General features: G+C 60.4%; 1 protein-coding gene across 1 annotated transcript in view; it reads right to left on the bottom strand.

Annotated features, from left to right (window-relative positions):
* The window catches only part of LOC140405333 (CD276 antigen homolog), a 52908-nt gene extending 32405 nt beyond the window's left edge, over positions 1–20503 (bottom strand). The window contains exons 1-3 of the mRNA XM_072493623.1: positions 20154–20503; positions 18460–18756; positions 14582–14700 (exon numbers count right to left, since the gene is read on the bottom strand). Of these exons, the coding sequence (XP_072349724.1) occupies positions 14582–14700; positions 18460–18756; positions 20154–20496 (759 nt within the window). The 5' untranslated portion in view covers positions 20497–20503. The remainder of the gene's footprint in view (positions 1–14581; positions 14701–18459; positions 18757–20153) is intronic.
* Between the last annotated feature and the right edge of the window lie 353 nt (positions 20504–20856).

Below are 20856 nucleotides of genomic sequence, written 5' to 3'. Positions count from 1 at the left end.
CTGTCAGAGGATCAGTACTGAGGGAGTGCTGCACTGTCAGAGGGTCAGTACTGAGGGAGAGCCGCACTGTCAGAGGGTCAGTACTGAGGGAGTGCTGCACTGTCAGAGGGTCAGTACTGAGGGAGTGCTGCACTGTCAGAGGGTCAGTACTGAGGGAGAGCCGCACTGTCAGAGGGTCAGTACTGAGGGAGTGCCGCACTGTCAGAGGGTCAGTACTGAGGGAGTGCCGCACTGTCAGAGGGTCAGTACTGAGGGAGTGCCGCACTGTCAGAGGGTCAGTACTGAGGGAGTGCCGCACTGTCAGAGGGTCAGTACTGAGGGGGTGCTGCACTGTCAGAGGGTCAGTACTGAGGGAGTGCTGCTCTGTCAGAGGGTCAGTACTGAGGGAGTGCCGCACTGTCAGAGGGTCAGTACTGAGGGGGTGCTGCACTGTCAGAGGGTCAGTACTGAGGGAGTGCTGCTCTGTCACAGGGTCAGTACTGAGGGAGTGCCGCACTGTCAGAGAGTCAGTACTGAGGGAGTGCTGCACTGTCAGAGAGTCAGTACTGAGGGAGTGCCGCACTGTCAGCGGGTCAGTACTGAGGGAGTGCCGCGTGTCAGAGGGTCAGTACTGAGGGGGTGCTGCACTGTCAGGGGGTCAGTACTGAGGGAGCGCCGCACTGTCAGAGGGTCAGTACTGAGGGAGTGCTGCTCTGTCACAGGGTCAGTACTGAGGGAGTGCTGCACTGTCAGAGAGTCAGTACTGAGGGAGTGCTGCTCTGTCAGAGGGTCAGTACTGAGGGTGTGCTGTACTGTCAGAGGGTCAGTACTGAGGGAATGTCGCACTGTCAGAGGGTCAGTACTGAGGGAGTGTCGCACTGTCAGAGGGTCAGTACTGAGGGAGTGCTGCACTGTCAGAGGGTCAGTACTGAGGGAGTGCGCACTGTCAGAGGGTCAGTACTGAGGGAGTGCCGCACTGTCAGAGGGTCAGTACTGAGGGGGTGCCGCACTGTCAGGGGGTCAGTATTGAGGGAGTGCCATACTGTCAGATGGTCAGTACTGAGGGAGTGCGCACTGTCAGAGTGTCAGTACTGAGGGAGTGCCGCACTGTCAGATGGTCAGTAATGAGGGAGTGCCGCACTGTCAGAGGGTCAGTACTGAGGGAGCTCCGCACTGTCAGAGGGTCAGTACTGAGGGAGTGCTGCACTGTCAGAGGGTCAGTACTGAGGGAGTGCTGCACTGTCAGAGGGTCAGTCCTGAGGGAGCTCCGCACTGTCAGAGGGTCAGTACTGAGGGAGTGCTGCGCTGTCAAAGGGTCAGTACTGAGGGAGCACCGCACTGTCAGAGGGTCAGTACTGAGGGAGTGCCACACTGTCAGAGGGTCAGTACTGAGGGAGTGCCACACTGTCAGAGGGTCAGTCGTGAGGGAGCTCCGCACTGTCAGATGGTCAGTACTGAGGGAGTGCTGCACTGTCAGAGGGTCAGTACTGAGGGAGTGCTGCACTGTCAGAGGGTCAGTACTGAGGGGGTGCTGCACTGTCAGAGGGTCAGTACTGAGGGAGTGCCACACTGTCAGAGGGTCAGTCGTGAGGGAGCTCCGCACTGTCAGATGGTCAGTACTGAGGGAGTGCTGCACTGTCAGAGGGTCAGTACTGAGGGAGTGCTGCACTGTCAGAGGGTCAGTACTGAGGGGGTGCTGCACTGTCAGGGGGTCAGTACTGAGGGAGTACCGCACTGTCAGAGGGTCAGTACTGAGGGAGTGCTGCACTGTCAGAGGGTCAGTACTGAGGGAGTGCCGCACTGTCAGAGGGTCAGTACTGAGGGAGTGCAGCACTGTCAGAGGGTCAGTACTGAGGGAGCGCCGCACTGTCAGAGGGTCAGTACTGAGGGAGTGCTGCACTGTCAGAGGGGCAGTACTGAGGGAGTGCCGCACTGTCAGAGGGTCAGTACTGAGGGAGTGCTGCACTGTCAGGGGGTCAGTACTGAGGGAGCGCCGCACTGTCAGAGGGTCAGTACTGAGGGAGTGCTGCTCTGTCAGAGGGTCAGTACTGAGGGAGTGCAGCACTGTCAGAGGGTTAGTACTGAGGGAGTGCCGCTCTGTCAGAGGGTCAGCACTGAGGGAGTGCTGCACTGTCAGAGGGTCAGAACTGAGGGAGTGCCGCACTGTCAGAGGGTCAGTACTGAGGGAGTGCCGCACTGTCAGAGGGTCAGTACAGAGGGAGTGCCGCACTGTCAGAGGGTCAGTACCGAGGGAGTGCCGCACTGTCAGAGGGTCAGTACTGAGGGAGTGCCGCACTGTCAGAGGGTCAGTATTGAGGGAGTGCTGCACTGTCAGAGGGTCAGTTCTGAGGGAGTGCTGCCATGTCAGAGGGTCAGTCCTGAGGGAGTGCCGCACTGTCAGAGGGTCAGTACTGAGGGAGTGCCGCACTGTCAGAGGGTCAGCACTGAGGAAGCGCCACACTGTCAGAGGGTCAGTACTGAGGGAGTGCTGCCCTGTTAGAGGGTCAGTACTGAGGGAGTGCCGCACTGTCAGAGGGTCAGCACTGAGGGAGCGCTGCCCTGTTAGAGGGTCAGTACTGAGGGAGTGCCGCACTGTCAGAGGGTCAGCACTGAGGAAGTACCGCACTGTCAGGGGGTCAGTACTGAGGGAGTGCCGTACTGTCAGAGGGTCAGTACTGTGGGAGTGCCGCACTGTCAGAGGGTCAGCACTGAGGGAGCGCTGCACTGTCAGAGGGTCAGTACTGAGGGAGTGCAGCACTGTCAGAGTGTCAGTACTGAGGGAGTGCTGCACTGTCAGAGGGTCAGTACTGAGGGAGTGCTGCACTGTCAGAGGGTCAGTACTGAGGGAGTGCTGCACTGTCAGAGGGTCAGTACTGAGGGAGTGCTGCACTGTCAGAGGGTCAGTACTGAGGGAGTGCTGCACTGTCAGAGGGTCAGTACTGAGGGAGTGCTGCACTGTCAGAGGATCAGTACTGAGGGAGAGCCGCACCGTCAGAGGGTCAGTACTGAGGGAGTGCTGCACTGTCAGAGGGTCAGTACTGAGGGAGTGCCGCACTGTCAGAGGGTCAGTACTGAGGGAGTGCCGCACCATCAGAGGGTCAGTACTGAGGGAGTGCCGCACTGTCAGAGGGTCAGTACTGAGGGAGAGCCGCACCGTCAGAGGGTCAGTACTGAGGGAGTGCTGCACTGTCAGAGGGTCAGTACTGAGGGAGTGCTGCACTGTCAGAGGGTCAGTACTGAGGGAGTGCTGTACTGTCAGAGGGTCAGTACTGAGGAAGCGCCGCTCAGTCAGAGGGTCAGTACTGAAGGAGTGCTGCACTGTCAGAGGGTCAGTACTGAAGGAGTGCCGCACTGTCAGCGGGTCAGTACTGAGGGAGTGCCGCGTGTCAGAGGGTCAGTACTGAGGGGGTGCTGCACTGTCAGGGGGTCAGTACTGAGGGAGCGCCGCACTGTCAGAGGGTCAGTACTGAGGCAGTGCTGCTCTGTCAGAGGGTCAGTAGTGAGGGAGTGCCGCACTGTCAGAGAGTCAGTACTGAGTGAGTGCTGCACTGTCAGAGGGTCAGTACTGAGGGAGTGCTGCTCTGTCAGAGGGTCAGTACTGAGGGTGTGCTGTACTGTCAGAGGGTCAGTACTGAGGGAGTGCCGCACTGTCAGAGGGTCAGTATTGAGGGAGTGCTGCACTGTCAGAGGGTCAGTACTGAGGGAGTGCTGCCATGTCAGAGGGTCAGTACTGAGGGAGTGCCGCACTGTCAGAGGGTCAGCACTGAGGAAGCGCCACACTGTCAGAGGGTCAGTACTGAGGGAGTGCTGCCCTGTTAGAGGGTCAGTACTGAGGGAGTGCCGCACTGTCAGAGGGACAGCACTGAGGGAGCGCTGCCCTGTTAGAGGGTCAGTACTGAGGGAGTGCCGCACTGTCAGAGGGTCAGCACTGAGGGAGTACCGCACTGTCAGAGGGTCAGTACTGAGGGGGTGCTGCACTGTCAGGGGGTCAGTACTGAGGGAGTGCCGTACTGTCAGAGGGTCAGTACTGAGGGAGTGCCGCACTGTCAGAGGGTCAGTACTGAGGGAGTGCCGCACTGTCAGAGGGTCAGCACTGAGGGAGCGCTGCACTGTCAGAGGGTCAGTACTGAGGGAGAGATGCACTGTCAGAGGGTCAGTACTGAGGGAGCGCCGCACTGTCAGAGGGTCAGTACTGCGTGAGTGCTGTACTGTCAGAGGATCAGTACTGAAGGAGTGCTGCACTGTCAGAGGGTCAGTACTGAGGGAGTGCAGCACTGTCAGAGTGTCAGTACTGAGGGAGTGCTGCACTGTCAGAGGGTCAGTACTGAGGGAGTGCTGCACTGTCAGAGGGTCAGTACTGAGGGAGTGCTGCACTGTCAGAGGGTCAGTACTGAGGGAGTGCTGCACTGTCAGAGGGTCAGTACTGAGGGAGTGCTGCCCTGTCAGAGGGTCAGTACTGAGGGAGTGCTGCACTGTCAGAGGGTCAGTACTGAGGGAGTGCAGCACTGTCAGAGGGTCAGTACTGAGGGAGTGCCGCACTGTCAGAGGGTCAGTACAGAGGGAGTGCCGCACTGTCAGAGGGTCAGTACCGAGGGAGTGCCGCACTGTCAGAGGGTCAGTACTGAGGGAGTGCCGCACTGTCAGAGGGTCAGTATTGAGGGAGTGCTGCACTGTCAGAGGGTCAGTTCTGAGGGAGTGCCGCACTGTCAGAGGGTCAGTACTGAGGGAGTGCCGCACTGTCAGAGGGTCAGCACTGAGGAAGCGCCACACTGTCAGAGGGTCAGTACTGAGGGAGTGCTGCCCTGTTAGAGGGTCAGTACTGAGGGAGTGCCGCACTGTCAGAGGGTCAGCACTGAGGAAGTACCGCACTGTCAGGGGGTCAGTACTGAGGGAGTGCCGTACTGTCAGAGGGTCAGTACTGTGGGAGTGCCGCACTGTCAGAGGGTCAGTACTGAGGGAGTGCTGCACTGTCAGAGGGTCAGTACTGAGGGAGTGCCGCACTGTCAGAGGGTCAGTACTGAGGGAGCGCCGCACTGTCAGAGGGTCAGTACTGAGGGAGCCGCAGTGTCAGAGGGTCAGTACTGAGGGAGTGCCGTACTGTCAGAGCGTCAGTACTGAGGGAGTGCTGCACTGTCAGAGGGTCAGTACTGAGGGAGTGCTGCACTGTCAGAGGGTCAGTACTGAGGGAGTGCTGCACTGTCAGAGGGTCAGTACTGAGGGAGTGCCGCACTGTCAGAGGGTCAGTACTGAAGGAGTGCCGCACTGTCAGAGGGTCAGTACTGAGGGAGTGCCGCACTGTCAGAGGGTCAGTACTGAGGGAGTGCCGCACTGTCAGAGGGTCAGTACTGAGGGAGTGCTGCACTGTCAGAGGGTCAGTACTGAGGGAGTGCTGCACTGTCAGGGGGTCAGTAGTGAGGGAGTGCCGTACTGTCAGAGGGTCAGTACTGTGGGAGTGCCGCACTGTCAGAGAGTCAGTACTGAGGGAGTGCTGCACTGTCAGAGGGTCAGTACTGAGGGAGTGCTGCACTGTCAGAGGGTCAGTACTGAGGGAGTGCCGCACTGTCAGAGGGTCAGTACTGAGCGAGTGCCGCACTGTCAGAGAGTCAGTACTGAGGGAGTGCTGCACTGTCAGAGGGTCAGTACTGAGGGAGTGCTGCACTGTCAGAGGGTCAGTACTGAGGGAGTGCTGCACTGTCAGAGGGTCAGTACTGAGGGAGTGCTGCACTGTCAGAGGATCAGTACTGAGGGAGAGCCGCACTGTCAGAGGGTCAGTACTGAGGGAGAGCCGCACCGTCAGAGGGTCAGTACTGAGGGAGTGCTGCACTGTCAGAGGGTCAGTACTGAGGGGGTGCTGCACTGTCAGAGGGTCAGTACTGAGGGAGTGCTGCACTGTCAGAGGGTCAGTACTGAGGGAGCGCTGCATTGTCTGAGGGTCAGTACTGAGGGAGTGCCGCACTGTCAGAGGGTTTGTACTGAGGGAGTGCCGCACTGTCAGAGGGTCAGTACTGAGGGAGCGCCGCACTGTCAGAGGGTCAGTACTGAGGGAGCGCCGCACTGTCAGAGGGTCAGTACTGAGGGAGTGCCGCACTGTCAGAGGGTCAGTACTGAGGGAGTGCCGCACTGTCAGAGGGTCAGTACTGAAGGAGTGCTGCACTGTCAGAGGGTCAGTACTGAATGAGTGCCGCACTGTCAGCGGGTCAGTACTGAGGGAGTGCCGCGTGTCAGAGGGTCAGTACTGAGGGGGTGCTGCACTGTCAGGGGGTCAGTACTGAGGGAGCGCCGCACTGTCAGAGGGTCAGTACTGAGGCAGTGCTGCTCTGTCAGAGGGTCAGTAGTGAGGGAGTGCCGCACTGTCAGAGAGTCAGTACTGAGTGAGTGCTGCACTGTCAGAGGGTCAGTACTGAGGGAGTGCTGCTCTGTCAGAGGGTCAGTACTGAGGGTGTGCTGTACTGTCAGAGGGTCAGTACTGAGGGAGTGCCGCACTGTCAGAGGGTCAGTATTGAGGGAGTGCTGCACTGTCAGAGGGTCAGTACTGAGGGAGTGCTGCCATGTCAGAGGGTCAGTACTGAGGGAGTGCCGCACTGTCAGAGGGTCAGCACTGAGGAAGCGCCACACTGTCAGAGGGTCAGTACTGAGGGAGTGCTGCCCTGTTAGAGGGTCAGTACTGAGGGAGTGCCGCACTGTCAGAGGGTCAGCACTGAGGGAGCGCTGCCCTGTTAGAGGGTCAGTACTGAGGGAGTGCCGCACTGTCAGAGGGTCAGCACTGAGGGAGTACCGCACTGTCAGAGGGTCAGTACTGAGGGGGTGCTGCACTGTCAGGGGGTCAGTACTGAGGGAGTGCCGTACTGTCAGAGGGTCAGTACTGAGGGAGTGCCGCACTGTCAGAGGGTCAGTACTGAGGGAGTGCCGCACTGTCAGAGGGTCAGCACTGAGGGAGCGCTGCACTGTCAGAGGGTCAGTACTGAGGGAGAGATGCACTGTCAGAGGGTCAGTACTGAGGGAGCGCCGCACTGTCAGAGGGTCAGTACTGAGGGAGTGCTGTACTGTCAGAGGATCAGTACTGAAGGAGTGCTGCACTGTCAGAGGGTCAGTACTGAGGGAGTGCTGCTCTATCAGAGGGTCAGTACTGAGGGTGTGCTGTACTGTCAGAGGGTCAGTACTGAGGGAGTGCCGCACTGTCAGAGGGTCAGTATTGAGGGAGTGCTGCACTGTCAGAGGGTCAGTACTGAGGGAGTGCTGCCATGTCAGAGGGTCAGTACTGAGGGAGTGCCGCACTGTCAGAGGGTCAGCACTGAGGAAGCGCCACACTGTCAGAGGGTCAGTACTGAGGGAGTGCTGCCCTGTTAGAGGGTCAGTACTGAGGGAGTGCCGCACTGTCAGAGGGTCAGCACTGAGGGAGCGCTGCCCTGTTAGAGGGTCAGTACTGAGGGAGTGCCGCACTGTCAGATGGTCAGCACTGAGGGAGTACCGCACTGTCAGAGGGTCAGTACTGAGGGGGTGCTGCACTGTCAGGGGGTCAGTACTGAGGGAGTGCCGTACTGTCAGAGGGTCAGTACTGAGGGAGTGCTGCACTGTCAGAGGATCAGTACTGAGGGAGTGCTGCACTGTCAGAGGGTCAGTACTGAGGGAGAGCCGCACTGTCAGAGGGTCAGTACTGAGGGAGTGCTGCACTGTCAGAGGGTCAGTACTGAGGGAGTGCTGCACTGTCAGAGGGTCAGTACTGAGGGAGAGCCGCACTGTCAGAGGGTCAGTACTGAGGGAGTGCCGCACTGTCAGAGGGTCAGTACTGAGGGAGTGCCGCACTGTCAGAGGGTCAGTACTGAGGGAGTGCCGCACTGTCAGAGGGTCAGTACTGAGGGAGTGCCGCACTGTCAGAGGGTCAGTACTGAGGGGGTGCTGCACTGTCAGAGGGTCAGTACTGAGGGAGTGCTGCTCTGTCAGAGGGTCAGTACTGAGGGAGTGCCGCACTGTCAGAGGGTCAGTACTGAGGGGGTGCTGCACTGTCAGAGGGTCAGTACTGAGGGAGTGCTGCTCTGTCACAGGGTCAGTACTGAGGGAGTGCCGCACTGTCAGAGAGTCAGTACTGAGGGAGTGCTGCACTGTCAGAGAGTCAGTACTGAGGGAGTGCCGCACTGTCAGCGGGTCAGTACTGAGGGAGTGCCGCGTGTCAGAGGGTCAGTACTGAGGGGGTGCTGCACTGTCAGGGGGTCAGTACTGAGGGAGCGCCGCACTGTCAGAGGGTCAGTACTGAGGGAGTGCTGCTCTGTCACAGGGTCAGTACTGAGGGAGTGCTGCACTGTCAGAGAGTCAGTACTGAGGGAGTGCTGCTCTGTCAGAGGGTCAGTACTGAGGGTGTGCTGTACTGTCAGAGGGTCAGTACTGAGGGAGCGCCGCTCTGTCAGAGGGTCAGTACTGAGGGAGTGCTGCTCTGTCAGAGGGTCAGTACTGAGGGAGCGCTGCACTGTCAGAGGGTCAGTACTGAGGGAGAGCTGTACTGTCAGAGAGTCAGTACTGAGGGTGTGCTGCACTGTCAGAGGGTCAGTACTGAGGGAGTGCCGCTCTGTCAGCGGGTCAGTACTGAGGGAGTGCCGCACTGTCAGAGGGTCAGTGCTGAGGGGGTGCTGCACTGTCAGGGGGTCAGTACTGAGGGAGCGCCGCACTGACAGAGGGTCAGTACTAAGGGAGTGCTGCTCTGTCAGGGGGTCAGTACTGAGGGTGAGCTGTACTGTCAGAGGGTCAGTACTGAGGGAGTGCCACACTGTCAGAGGGTCTGTACTGAGGGAGCGCCGCACTGTCAGAGGGTCAGTACTGAGGGAGTGCTGCTCTGTCAGAGGGTCAGTACTGTGGGTGTGCTGTACTGTCAGAGGGTCAGTACTGAGGGAGTGCAGCACTGTCAGAGAGTCAGTACTGAGGGAGTGCTGCTCTGTCAGAGGGTCAGTACTGAGGGTGTGCTGTACTGTCAGAGGGTCAGTACTGAGGGAGTGCCGCACTGTCAGAGGGTCAGTACTGAGGGAGTGCCGCACTGTCAGAGGGTCAGTACTGAGGGGGTGCTGCACTGTCTGAGGTTCAGTACTAAGGGAGTGCTGCTCTGTCAGGGGGTCAGTACTGAGGGAGTGCCGCACTGTCAGAGGGTCAGTACTGAGGGAGCGCCGCACTGACAGAGGGTCAGTACTGAGGGAGCGCCGCACTGTCTGAGGTTCAGTACTAAGGGAGTGCTGCTCTGTCAGGGGGTCAGTACTGAGGGTGAGCTGTACTGTCAGAGGGTCAGTACTGAGGGAGTGCCACACTGTCAGAGGGTCTGTACTGAGGGAGCGCCGCACTGTCAGAGGGTCAGTACTGAGGGAGTGCTGCTCTGTCAGAGGGTCAGTACTGTGGGTGTGCTGTACTGTCAGAGGGTCAGTACTGAGGGAGTGCAGCACTGTCAGAGGGTCAGTACTGAGGGAGCGCCGCACTGTCAGAGGGTCAGTACTGAGGAAGCGCCGCTCTGTCAGAGGTTCAGTACTAAGGGAACGCCGCACTGTCAGAGGGTCAGTACTGAGGGACTGCCGCACTGTCAGCGGGTCAGTACTGAGGGAGCGCCGCACTGTCAGCGGGTCAGTACTGAGGGTGTGCTGTACTGTCAGAGGGTCAGTCCTGAGGGAGTGCCGCACTGTCAGAGGGTCAGTACTGAGGGAGCGCCGCACTGTCAGAGGGTCAGTACTGAGGGAGTGCCGCACTGTCAGAGGGTCAGTACTGAGGGAGTGTCGCCCTGTCAGAGGGTCAGTACTGAGGGAGTGCCGCACTGTCAGAGGGTCATTACTGAGGGAGTGCCGCACTGTCAGAGGGTCAGTACTGAGGGAGTGCAGCACTGTCAGAGGGTCAGTACTGAGGGAGTGCCGCACTGTCAGAGGGTCAGTACTGAGGGAGAGATGCACTGTCAGAGGGTCAGTACTGAGGGAGCGCCGCACTGTCAGAGGGTCAGTACTGAGGGAGTGCTGCACTGTCAGAGGGTCAGTACTAAGGGAGTGCCGCACTGTCAGAGGGTCAGTACTGAGGGAGTGCTGTACTGTCAGAGGGTCAGTACTGAGGGTGTGCCGCACTGTCAGAGGATCAGTACTGAGGAAGCGCCGCTCTGTCAGAGGGTCAGTACTGAGGGAGTGCTTCACTGTCAGAGGGTCAGTACTGAGGGAGTGCCGCACTGTCAGAGGGTCATTACTGAGGGAGTGCCGCACTGTCAGAGGGTCAGTACTGAGGGAGTGCAGCACTGTCAGAGGGTCAGTACTGAGGGAGTGCCGCACTGTCAGAGGGTCAGTACTGAGGGAGAGATGCACTGTCAGAGGGTCAGTACTGAGGTAGCGCCGCACTGTCAGAGGGTCAGTAATGAGGGAGTGCTGCACTGTCAGAGGGTCAGTACTGAGGGAGTGCCGCACTGTCAGAGGGTCAGTACTGAGGGAGTGCCGCACTGTCAGAGGGTCAGTACTGAGGGAGCGCCGCACTGTCAGAGGGTCAGCACTGAGGGAGTGCTGCACTGTCAGAGGGTCAGTACGGAGGAAGCGCCGCACTGTCAGAGGGTCAGTACTGAGGGAGTGCCGCACTGTCAGAGGGTCAGTACGGAGGAAGCGCCGCTCTGTCAGAGGGTCAGTACTGAGGGAGTGCCGCACTGTCAGAGGGTCAGTACTGAGGGAGTGCTGCACTGTCAGAGAGTCAGTACTGAGGGAGTGCTGCTCTGTCAGAGGGTCAGTACTGAGGGTGTGCTGTACTGTCAGAGGGTCAGTACTGAGGGAGCGCCGCTCTGTCAGAGGGTCAGTACTGAGGGAGTGCTGCTCTGTCAGAGGGTCAGTACTGAGGGAGTGCTGCACTGTCAGGGGTCAGTACTGAGGGAGCGCCGCACTGACAGAGGGTCAGTACTAAGGGAGTGCTGCTCTGTCAGGGGGTCAGTACTGAGGGTGTGCTGTACTGTCAGAGAGTCAGTACTGAGGGTGTGCTGCACTGTCAGAGGGTCAGTACTGAGGGAGTGCCGCTCTGTCAGCGGGTCAGTACTGAGGGAGTGCCGCACTGTCAGAGGGTCAGTGCTGAGGGAGTGCTGCACTGTCAGGGGTCAGTACTGAGGGAGCGCCGCACTGACAGAGGGTCAGTACTAAGGGAGTGCTGCTCTGTCAGGGGGTCAGTACTGAGGGAGCACCGCACTGTCAGAGGGTCTGTACTGAGGGAGCGCCGCACTGTCAGAGGGTCAGTACTGAGGGTGAGCTGTACTGTCAGAGGGTCAGTACTGAGGGAGTGCCGCACTGTCAGAGGGTCAGTACTAAGGGAGTGCCGCACTGTCAGGGGGTCAGTACTGAGGGTGAGCTGTACTGTCAGAGGGTCAGTACTGAGGGAGTGCCACACTGTCAGAGGGTCAGTACTGAGGGAGTGCCGCACTGACAGAGGGTCAGTACTAAGGGAGTGCCGCACTGTCAGGGGGTCAGTACTGAGGGTGAGCTGTACTGTCAGAGGGTCAGTACTGAGGGAGTGCCACACTGTCAGAGGGTCAGTACTGAGGGAGTGCAGCACTGTCAGAGAGTCAGTACTGAGGGAGTGCTGCTCTGTCAGAGGGTCAGTACTGAGGGTGTGCTGTACTGTCAGAGGGTCAGTACTGAGGGAGTGCCGCACTGTCAGAGGGTCAGTACTGAGGGAGTGCCGCACTGTCAGAGGGTCAGTACTGAGGGGGTGCTGCACTGTCAGGGGGTCAGTACTGAGGGAGCGCCGCACTGACAGAGGTTCAGTACTAAGGGAGTGCTGCTCTGTCAGGGGGTCAGTACTGAGGGTGAGCTGTACTGTCAGAGGGTCAGTACTGAGGGAGTGCCACACTGTCAGAGGGTCTGTACTGAGGGAGCGCCGCACTGTCAGAGGGTCAGTACTGAGGGAGTGCTGCTCTGTCAGAGGGTCAGTACTGTGGGTGTGCTGTACTGTCAGAGGGTCAGTACTGAGGGAGTGCAGCACTGTCAGAGGGTCAGTACTGAGGGAGCGCCGCACTGTCAGAGGGTCAGTACTGAGGAAGCGCCGCTCTGTCAGAGGGTCAGTACTAAGGGAACGCCGCACTGTCAGAGGGTCAGTACTGAGGGACTGCCGCACTGTCAGCGGGTCAGTACTGAGGGAGCGCCGCACTGTCAGCGGGTCAGTACTGAGGGTGTGCTGTACTGTCAGAGGGTCAGTCCTGAGGGAGTGCCGCACTGTCAGAGGGTCAGTACTGAGGGAGCGCCGCACTGTCAGAGGGTCAGTACTGAGGGAGTGCCGCACTGTCAGAGGGTCAGTACTGAGGGAGTGTCGCCCTGTCAGAGGGTCAGTACTGAGGGAGTGCCGGACTGTCAGAGGGTCATTACTGAGGGAGTGCCGCACTGTCAGAGGGTCAGTACTGAGGGAGTGCAGCACTGTCAGAGGGTCAGTACTGAGGGAGTGCCGCACTGTCAGAGGGTCAGTACTGAGGGAGAGATGCACTGTCAGAGGGTCAGTACTGAGGGAGCGCCGCACTGTCAGAGGGTCAGTACTGAGGGAGTGCTGCACTGTCAGAGGGTCAGTACTAAGGGAGTGCCGCACTGTCAGAGGGTCAGTACTGAGGGAGTGCTGTACTGTCAGAGGGTCAGTACTGAGGGAGTGCCGCACTGTCAGAGGATCAGTACTGAGGAAGCGCCGCTCTGTCAGAGGGTCAGTACTGAGGGAGTGCTTCACTGTCAGAGGGTCAGTACTGAGGGAGTGCCGCACTGTCAGAGGGTCATTACTGAGGGAGTGCCGCACTGTCAGAGGGTCAGTACTGAGGGAGTGCAGCACTGTCAGAGGGTCAGTACTGAGGGAGAGATGCACTGTCAGAGGGTCAGTACTGAGGTAGCGCCGCACTGTCAGAGGGTCAGTAATGAGGGAGTGCTGCACTGTCAGAGGGTCAGTACTGAGGGAGTGCCGCACTGTCAGAGGGTCAGTACTGAGGGAGTGCCGCACTGTCAGAGGGTCAGTACTGAGGGAGCGCCGCACTGTCAGAGGGTCAGCACTGAGGGAGTGCTGCACTGTCAGAGGGTCAGTACGGAGGAAGCGCCGCACTGTCAGAGGGTCAGTACTGAGGGAGTGCCGCACTGTCAGAGGGTCAGTACGGAGGAAGCGCCGCTCTGTCAGAGGGTCAGTACTGAGGGAGTGCCGCACTGTCAGAGGGTCAGTACTGAGGGAGTGCTGCGCTGTCAGAGGGTCAGTACTGAGGGAGTGCCGCACTGTCAGAGGGTCAGTACTGAGGGAGTGCTGCACTGTCAGAGGGTCAGTACTGAGGGAGTGCTGCACTATCAGAGGGTCAGTACTGAGGGAGTGCTGCACTGTCAGAGGGTCAGTACTGAAGGAGTGCCGCACCGTCAGAGGGTCAGTACTGAGGGAGCGCCGCACTGTCAGCGGGTCAGTACTGAGGGAGTGCCGCACTGTCAGAGGGTCAGTACTGAGGGAGTGCTGTACTGTCAGAGGGTCACTACTGAGGGAGCGCCGCACTGTCAGAGGATCAGTACTGAGGGAGTGTCGCACTGTCAGAGGGTCAGCACTGAGGGAGCGCCGCACTGTCAGAGGGTCAGTACTGAGGGAGTGCCGCACTGTCAGAGGGTCAGTACTGAGCGAGTGTCGCACTGTCAGAGGGTCAGTACTGAGGGAGTGCCGCACTGTCAGAGGGTCAGTACTGAGGGAGTGCCGCACTTTCAGAGGGTCAGTACTGAGGGAGTGCCGCACTGTCAGAGGGTCAGTACTGAGGGAGCGCCGCACTGTCAGAGGGTCAGTACTGAGGGAGCGCCGCACTGTCAGAGGGTCAGTACTGAGGGAGTGCCGCACTGTCAGAGGGTCAGTACTGAGGGAGCGCCGCACTGTCAGAGGGTCAGTACTGAGGGAGCGCTGCACTGTCAGAGGGTCAGTACTGAGGGAGCGCCGCACTGTCAGAGGGTCAGTACTGAGGGAGTGCCGCACTGTCAGAGGGTCAGTACTGAGGGAGTGCCGCACTGTCCGAGGGTCAGTACTGAGGGAGTGCCGCACTGTCAGAGGATCAGTACTGAGGGAGTGCTGCACTGTCAGAGGGTCAGTACTGAGGGAGTGCCGCACTGTCAGAGGATCAGTACTGAGGGAGTGCTGCACTGTCAGAGGGTCAGTACTGAGGGAGTGCCGCACTGTCAGAGGGTCAGTACTGAGGGAGTGCCGCACTGTCAGAGGGTCAGTACTGAGGGAGTGCCGCACTGTCAGAGGATCAGTCCTGAGGGAGTGCCGCACTGTCAGAGGGTCAGTACTGAGGGAGTGCCGCACTGTCAGAGGGTCAGTACTGAGGGAGTGCCGCACTGTCAGAGGGTCAGTACTGAGGGAGTGCCGCACTGTCAGAGAGTCAGTGCTGAGGGAGTGCCGCTCTGTCAGAGGGTCAGTACTGAGGGAGTGCCGCACTGTCAGAGGGTCAGTACTGAGGGAGTGCCGCACTGTCAGAGAGTCAGTGCTGAGGGAGTGCCGCACTGTCAGAGGGTCAGTACTGAGGGAGTGCCGCACTGTCAGAGGGTCAGTACTGAGGGAGCGCTGCACGGTCAGAGGGTCAGTACTGAGGGAGTGTCACACTGTCAGAGGGTCAGTCCTGAGGGAGTGTTGTACTCACCTGTCTCCGGGAGACAAGGAGCCATCCCAACACGCACAAGACAGCCATCAGCGAGAGAGAACAGACCAACCCGATTGTCACCATCACAGTAGTTGAGAAAGTCTGAGAACATGGATCGTCTGCAGAGTAACAAGCACAGGGTTCGACTGATCAGAGAGGGAGTGAAATCAGCACAGCATCTCCTCCCTGGAACACATGACCTGGGAGCGGGAGTCGGCAAATTAACCTCCCGAGCCTAACACCCTCAATGTGATCATGGCTGATCCTATCCTGGCCTCAACTCGCCCGTCCTGCCCATTCTCCAAAACCCTTCAACCCATTATAATTAAAGATCTGTCTAACTCCACCTTAAACTTACTCACTGTCCCAGCATGCACCGCTCTCCAGGGTAGCGAATTCCACAGATTCACAACCCTTTGGGAGGAGTGGGGCGCTATTCTCCCCCCCCCCACCCCCCCCACGCCGCGTGGGAGAATCGCCGGGGTGCCGCGTGAATCGTGTCGCCCCGCCCCCGCACGCGATTCTCCCCCCCCCCCACCCCCCCTGCACGCGATTCCCCCCCCCACCCCCCCCGCCGGGTGGGAGAATCGCCGGGGTGCCGCGTGAATCGTGCCGCCCCTACCCCCGCACGCGATTCCCCCCCCCCCACCCCCCCCGCCGCGTGGGAGAATCGCCGGGGTGCCGCGTGAATCGCGCCGCCCCGCCCCCGCACGCGATTCTCCCCCCCCCCCACCCCCCCGCCGCGTGGGAGAATCGCCGGGGTGCCGCGTGAATCGCGCCGCCCCTACCCCCGCACGCGATTCTCCCCCCCCCCCCACCCCCCCGCACGCCGGGTGGGAGAATCGCCGGGGTGCCGCGTGAATCGCGCCGCCCCTACCCCCGCACGCGATTCTCCCCCCCCCCCCACCCCCCCGCACGCCGGGTGGGAGAATCGCCGGGGTGCCGCGTGAATCGCGCCGCCCCGCCCCCGCACGCGATTCTCCCCCCCCCCCACCCCCCCGCACGCCGGGTGGGAGAATCGCCGGGGTGCCGCGTGAATCGCGCCGCCCCTACCCCCGCACGCGATTCTCCCCCCCCCCCCACCCCCCCGCACGCCGGGTGGGAGAATCGCCGGGGTGCCGCGTGAATCGTGCCGCCCCGCCCCCGCACGCGATTCCCCCCCCCACCCCCCCCGCACGCCGGGTGGGAGAATCGCTGGGGTGCCGCGTGAATCGCGCCGCCCCGCCCCCGCACGCGATTCTCCCCCCCCCCCCACCCCCCCGCACGCCGGGTGGGAGAATCGCCGGGGTGCCGCGTGAATCGCGCCGCCCCGCCCCCGCACGCGATTCTCCCCCCCCCCCGGAAACCAGCGGCGCGATTCGCACCGGGCCGCTCGGAGAACCGGCGAGCGGCGATTCTCCGGCCCGGACTGGCCGAGCGGCCCGGTGCGAATCGAAAGGTTCCCGCCGGCGCTGTCCACCTCCGGTCGCTGCCGGCGGGAACTCTGGGGGGCTCCTTCACCGGGATGGCCTCCGATGGGGTCTGGCCCGCGATCGGGGCCCACCGATCGGCGTGCCGGCCTCTCCCCCCCCTCGGGCCTACCTGTTGGTGAGGGGCCGGCGTGCGTAGGACGTTCCCCGCGCATGCGCAGGATTGAGCTACCCCAGCTGCCCCCCCTGTGAGGGCAAGAATCGGTCGTGTCTCAGCCCTGTTTGCACCATCGTGAAAGGTGACGGCATTCACCACGGCGCGAACACTTGGCCTCCATATCGGAGAATCGCCCCCGGAGTTTCACCTCAAATCCATTTTAAATTTGCTGCCTTTTATTCTAAGATTATGACCTCTCGTTTTAGACTGCCCCACAAAAGGCAGCACCCACGTCTACTTTATCCACATCAATTAGCACCTTGTACACCTCGATTTGATCTCCCCTCATTCTTCTAAACTCCAGGGAGTCTCGGCCTAAACTGTTCAATCTCTCCTCATACGGCAAACCCCTCGTCTCTGGAACCAATCGAGTGAACCGCCTCTGAACTGCCTCCAATGCCTCTACATCTTTCCTCAAATAAGGGGACCAGAACTGTGCACAGTACTCCAGGTGCAGTCTCACCATTGCCTTGTCCAGTTGCACCAACACTTCATTACCTTCACACGCTAATCCTTTAGCTACAAAGGCCAACATTCCATTGGCCTCCCTTATTATCTGGTGCGCCTGCATGCTCGTTTTCTGTAACTTTGTAGGCAGGCAATGAGGAGCATATCAACCATGACGGAATGGCGGAGAAGACTCGATGGGCCGAACGGCCTAATTCTGCTCCTATACTGTATGAACTTATGGAAGGAATTCCAAGAGGCAGAATTAATCTGCATTTGGAGAGACAGGGATTAATCAGGAACAGTCAGCGTGGGTTTGTTCAGGGGAGGTTGTGTCTGACCGACCTGACTGAATTTTCGCGGAGGTGACCATGTGTGTAGATGAGGGAATTGCATTTGACGTAGTCTGCAGGACTTCAGCAAGGCTTTTGATCGGGTTCCAGATGGGAGGCTGACAGCGAAGTGAGGAGGCCCGTGGCATCCAAGGAAATTTGGCAAATTGGATCCAGAATTGGCTGAGTGGCAGGAAGCAGAGGGCGATGGTCGACGGGCGTTTTTCTGACTGGAGCCTGTGTCCAGTGGGGTCCCGCAGGGGTCAGTGTTGGGCCTTTGCTGTTTGTGGTCTATATAAATGATTTAGATATGAATGTAGGAGGGAGGATCAGTAAGTTCGCGGATGATGCGCAAATTGGCGGGGTGGTAAATAGTGAGGAGGATCGTCTTCGATTACAGGAGGGTACAGGCGGGCTGGTCAGGTGGGCTGATCAGTGGCAAATGCAGTTCAATGGGGATAAGTGTGAGGTGATGCCCTTGGGCAGGGCAAACAAGGCGAGGGGGATACAGGATAAACGGCAGGACCCTGGGAAGCACCGAGGATCAGAGGGACCTTGGTCTGCATGTACACCCGTCCCTTAAGGTAGCAGAGCCAGTGGACACAGTGGTTAAGAGGCCTGTGGTAAACTTGCCTTTATTAGCCGAGGCGGAGAGTTTGAGAGCCGGCAGGTTATGCTGAACTGTATTAAACGTTGGTTAGGCCACAGCGAGAGTATTGTGGGCAGTTCTGGAATCCACATTAATAATAATAATAATAATAATAATAATAATCGCTTATTGTCACAAGTCAGCTTTAATTGAAGTTACTGTGAAAAGCCCCTAGTCGCCACATTCCAGCACCTGTTCGGGCAGGCTGGTACGGGAACTGAACCCATGCTGCTGGCCTTGTTCGGCATTCCAAGCCAGCTGTTTAGCCCACTGTGCTAAACCAGCCCCATAGGAGGGCTGTGATAGCCACTGGAAAGGGGGCAGAGGAGATTCACCAGGATGCTGCCTGGGCTGGAGAGTGTTAGTTATGAAGAGAGATTGGACAGACTGGGGCTGTTTTCCTTGGAGCAGAGGAGACTGAGGGGGGACGAGACTGAGATGTATAAAATTATGAGGGATACGGATAGAGTCGACAGGAAGAAACGTTTCCCCTTGGCGGAGGGATCAGTGACCAGGGGGCAGAGATTTAAGGTGAGGGGCAGGAGGTTTCGAGGGGATGTGAGGAAGTGGAGAGGGGGGAGGGAGTCTGGAACTCGCTGCCTGAAAGGGGGGTGGAGGCAGAGACCCTCAGGACATTTCAGAAGGATTTAGAGGTGCGCTTGCGATCCCAGGGCAGACACGGCTCTGGGACAAGTGCTGGGAAATGGGACTAGAATGGTTAGGTGGTTGTTTCTGACCAGTACAGACTGGATGGGCTGAAGGGTGTGTTCTGTGCTGTCTGGCTCTGTGACTGGGGGGGAAGGGTTTGCTGTGAGGGTGATTACCTGGCAGTGTCTTGCTGACGTGGTGCTGAGTGGGCAGTAGGGGGTTGGAGACGGAGCAAGTGTAGGTTTGGTTGGTGGAAGCGGTGATGTTGAGCTGGCTGACAATCCCAATCAGTCCGTCAGCACTCGTCACGTTGGTGGTTTTGGCCTCGGCAGTGCGGTCCTCCCCCAGAGCCGTGTGCCACTGCACGTTCCCCGCCGGGTACCCTCCTGTCACACTGCAGGTCAACACGTGATGGGCGCTGTTGTTGTCGGAGCAGAACGTGGATACCCTGATCAGAGGCTGTGAATAGGGAGCTAGAGAGAGAGCAGAGAATCAACACAGTGACAGTACCCGCAAGGGACCCGTACCCCGGGGAGAGTCGGTGCCCATGGGGGGGACCCGTACCCCGGGGAGAGTCGGTGCCCGTGGGGGGGGACCCGAACCCCGAGGAGATTCGGTGCCCGTGGGGGGGGACCCGAACCCCGGGGAGATTCGGTGCCCGTGGGGGGGGACCCGAACCCCGGGGAGATTCGGTGCCCGTGGGGGGGACCCGTACCCCGGGGAGAGTCGGTGCCCGTGGGAGGGACCCGTACCCCGGGGAGAGTCGGTGCCCGTGGGGGAGACCCGTACCCCGGGAGAGTCGGTTTCCGTGGGGGAGACACGTACCCCGGGGAGGGTCAGTGCCCCGGGGAGGGTCAGTGCCCGTGGGGGAACCCGTACCCCGGGGAGAGTCGTACCCCGGGGAGAGTCGGTGCCCGTGGGGAGGACCCGTACCCCGGGGAGAGTTGGTGCCTGTGGGGGGAACCTGTACCCCGGGGAGAGTCAGTGCCCGTGGGGGAGACCCGTACCCCGGGGAGAGTCGGTGCCTGTGGGGGGGGACCCGTACCCCGGGGAGAGTCGGTGCTCATGGGGGGGACCCGTACCCCGGGGAGAGTCGGTGCCCGTGGGAGGGACCCGTACCCCGGGGAGAGTCGGTGCCCGTGGGGGAGACCCGTAACCCGGGAGAGTCGGTTTCCGTGGGGGAGACACGTACCCCGGGGAGGGTCAGTGCCCCGGGGAGGGTCAGTGCCCGTGGGGGAACCCGTACCCCGGGGAGAGTCGTACCCCGGGGAGAGTCGGTGCCCGTGGGGGGGGGACCCGTACCCCGGGGAGAGTCAGTGCCCGTGAGGGGGACCCGTACCCCGGGGAGAGTCGGTGCTCATGGGAGGGACCCGTACCCCGGGGAGAGTCGGTGCCCGTGTGGGGGACCCGTACCCCGGGGAGAGTCGGTGCTCGTGGGAGGGACCCGTACCCCGGGGAGAGTCGGTGCTCGTGGGAGGGACCCGTACCCCGGGGAGAGTCGGTGCTCGTGGGAGGGACCCGTACCCCGGGGAGAGTCGGTGCCCGTGTGGGGGACCCGTACCCCGGGGAGAGTCGGTGCTCGTGGGGGGGACCCGTACCCCGGGGAGAGTCGGTGCCCATGGGGGAGACCCGTACCCCGGGGAGAGTCGGTGCCCGTGGGGGGGGACCCGTACCCCGGGGAGAGTCAGTGCCCGTGGGGGGGGACCCGTACCCCGGGGAGAGTCGGTGCTCGTGGGAGGGACCCGTACCCCGGGGAGAGTCGGTGCTCGTGGGAGGGACCCGTACCCCGGGGAGAGTCGGTGCCCGTGGAGGGGGGGACCCGTACCCCGGGGAGAGGGGGGGGGGGGGGGCGGAGATCCCGGGTACTGACCTGTGACCTGTAGCAGCGTGAACGCCTCCACATTCTCGGAAATGGGCTTGATAAAAACCCGGTAGGTTCCGGAATCTGTGACCCTGACATCCCGGAGGAGAAGCGAACAGTTTCCGGGAGATTGAGTGATGTTGGGGCACCATGTGCGGTTTATAAACTCGGCGCTGACCAGATTCCAATGCTCCTGGTCGTGGTAGAAAGTGTAGATGGTGATTTCGTCCCCATTGCTTCCGCCTTTCAGCCAGTGAATGACCAGGTCGCTCGGGGAGTGATGTGGGGGAGAGAAACTGCACCTCAACAGAGTGTCCTTCCCACATTCCGCAAGGGACATCGGCGCAACCATCAACTCCAGTCCTGCGCAAGCAAACAGCACCAGTTATAGCAGCACAAAGAATAGCAGGCCATTCAGCCCCTCAACCCCATCCCGCCTTAATGGAGTCTCAGCTGAACGTCTCCCTCAGCTACCCCCCCCGCACTCTCCCCCAGCACTGTCCCCCCGCACTCTCCCCCCATCCGCACTCTCCCCCCGCACTCTCCCCCCAGCCACACTCTCCCCCACGCACTCCCCCCCCCGCACTCTCCCCTCGCACTCTCCCCTCGCATTGTCCCCCCGCACTCTCCCCCCGCACTCTCCCCTCGCACTGTCCCCCCGCACTCCTCCCCGCATTGTCACCCTCCCACCTCTCCCCCCCGCACTCTCCCC

Source organism: Scyliorhinus torazame, chromosome X (assembly GCF_047496885.1).
Source record: "Scyliorhinus torazame isolate Kashiwa2021f chromosome X, sScyTor2.1, whole genome shotgun sequence".
Classification (NCBI taxonomy): Eukaryota; Metazoa; Chordata; class Chondrichthyes; order Carcharhiniformes; family Scyliorhinidae; genus Scyliorhinus; species Scyliorhinus torazame.
The sequence above is the reverse complement of the archived record's forward strand: the minus strand, read 5'-3'. Positions and strand labels throughout refer to the sequence as shown.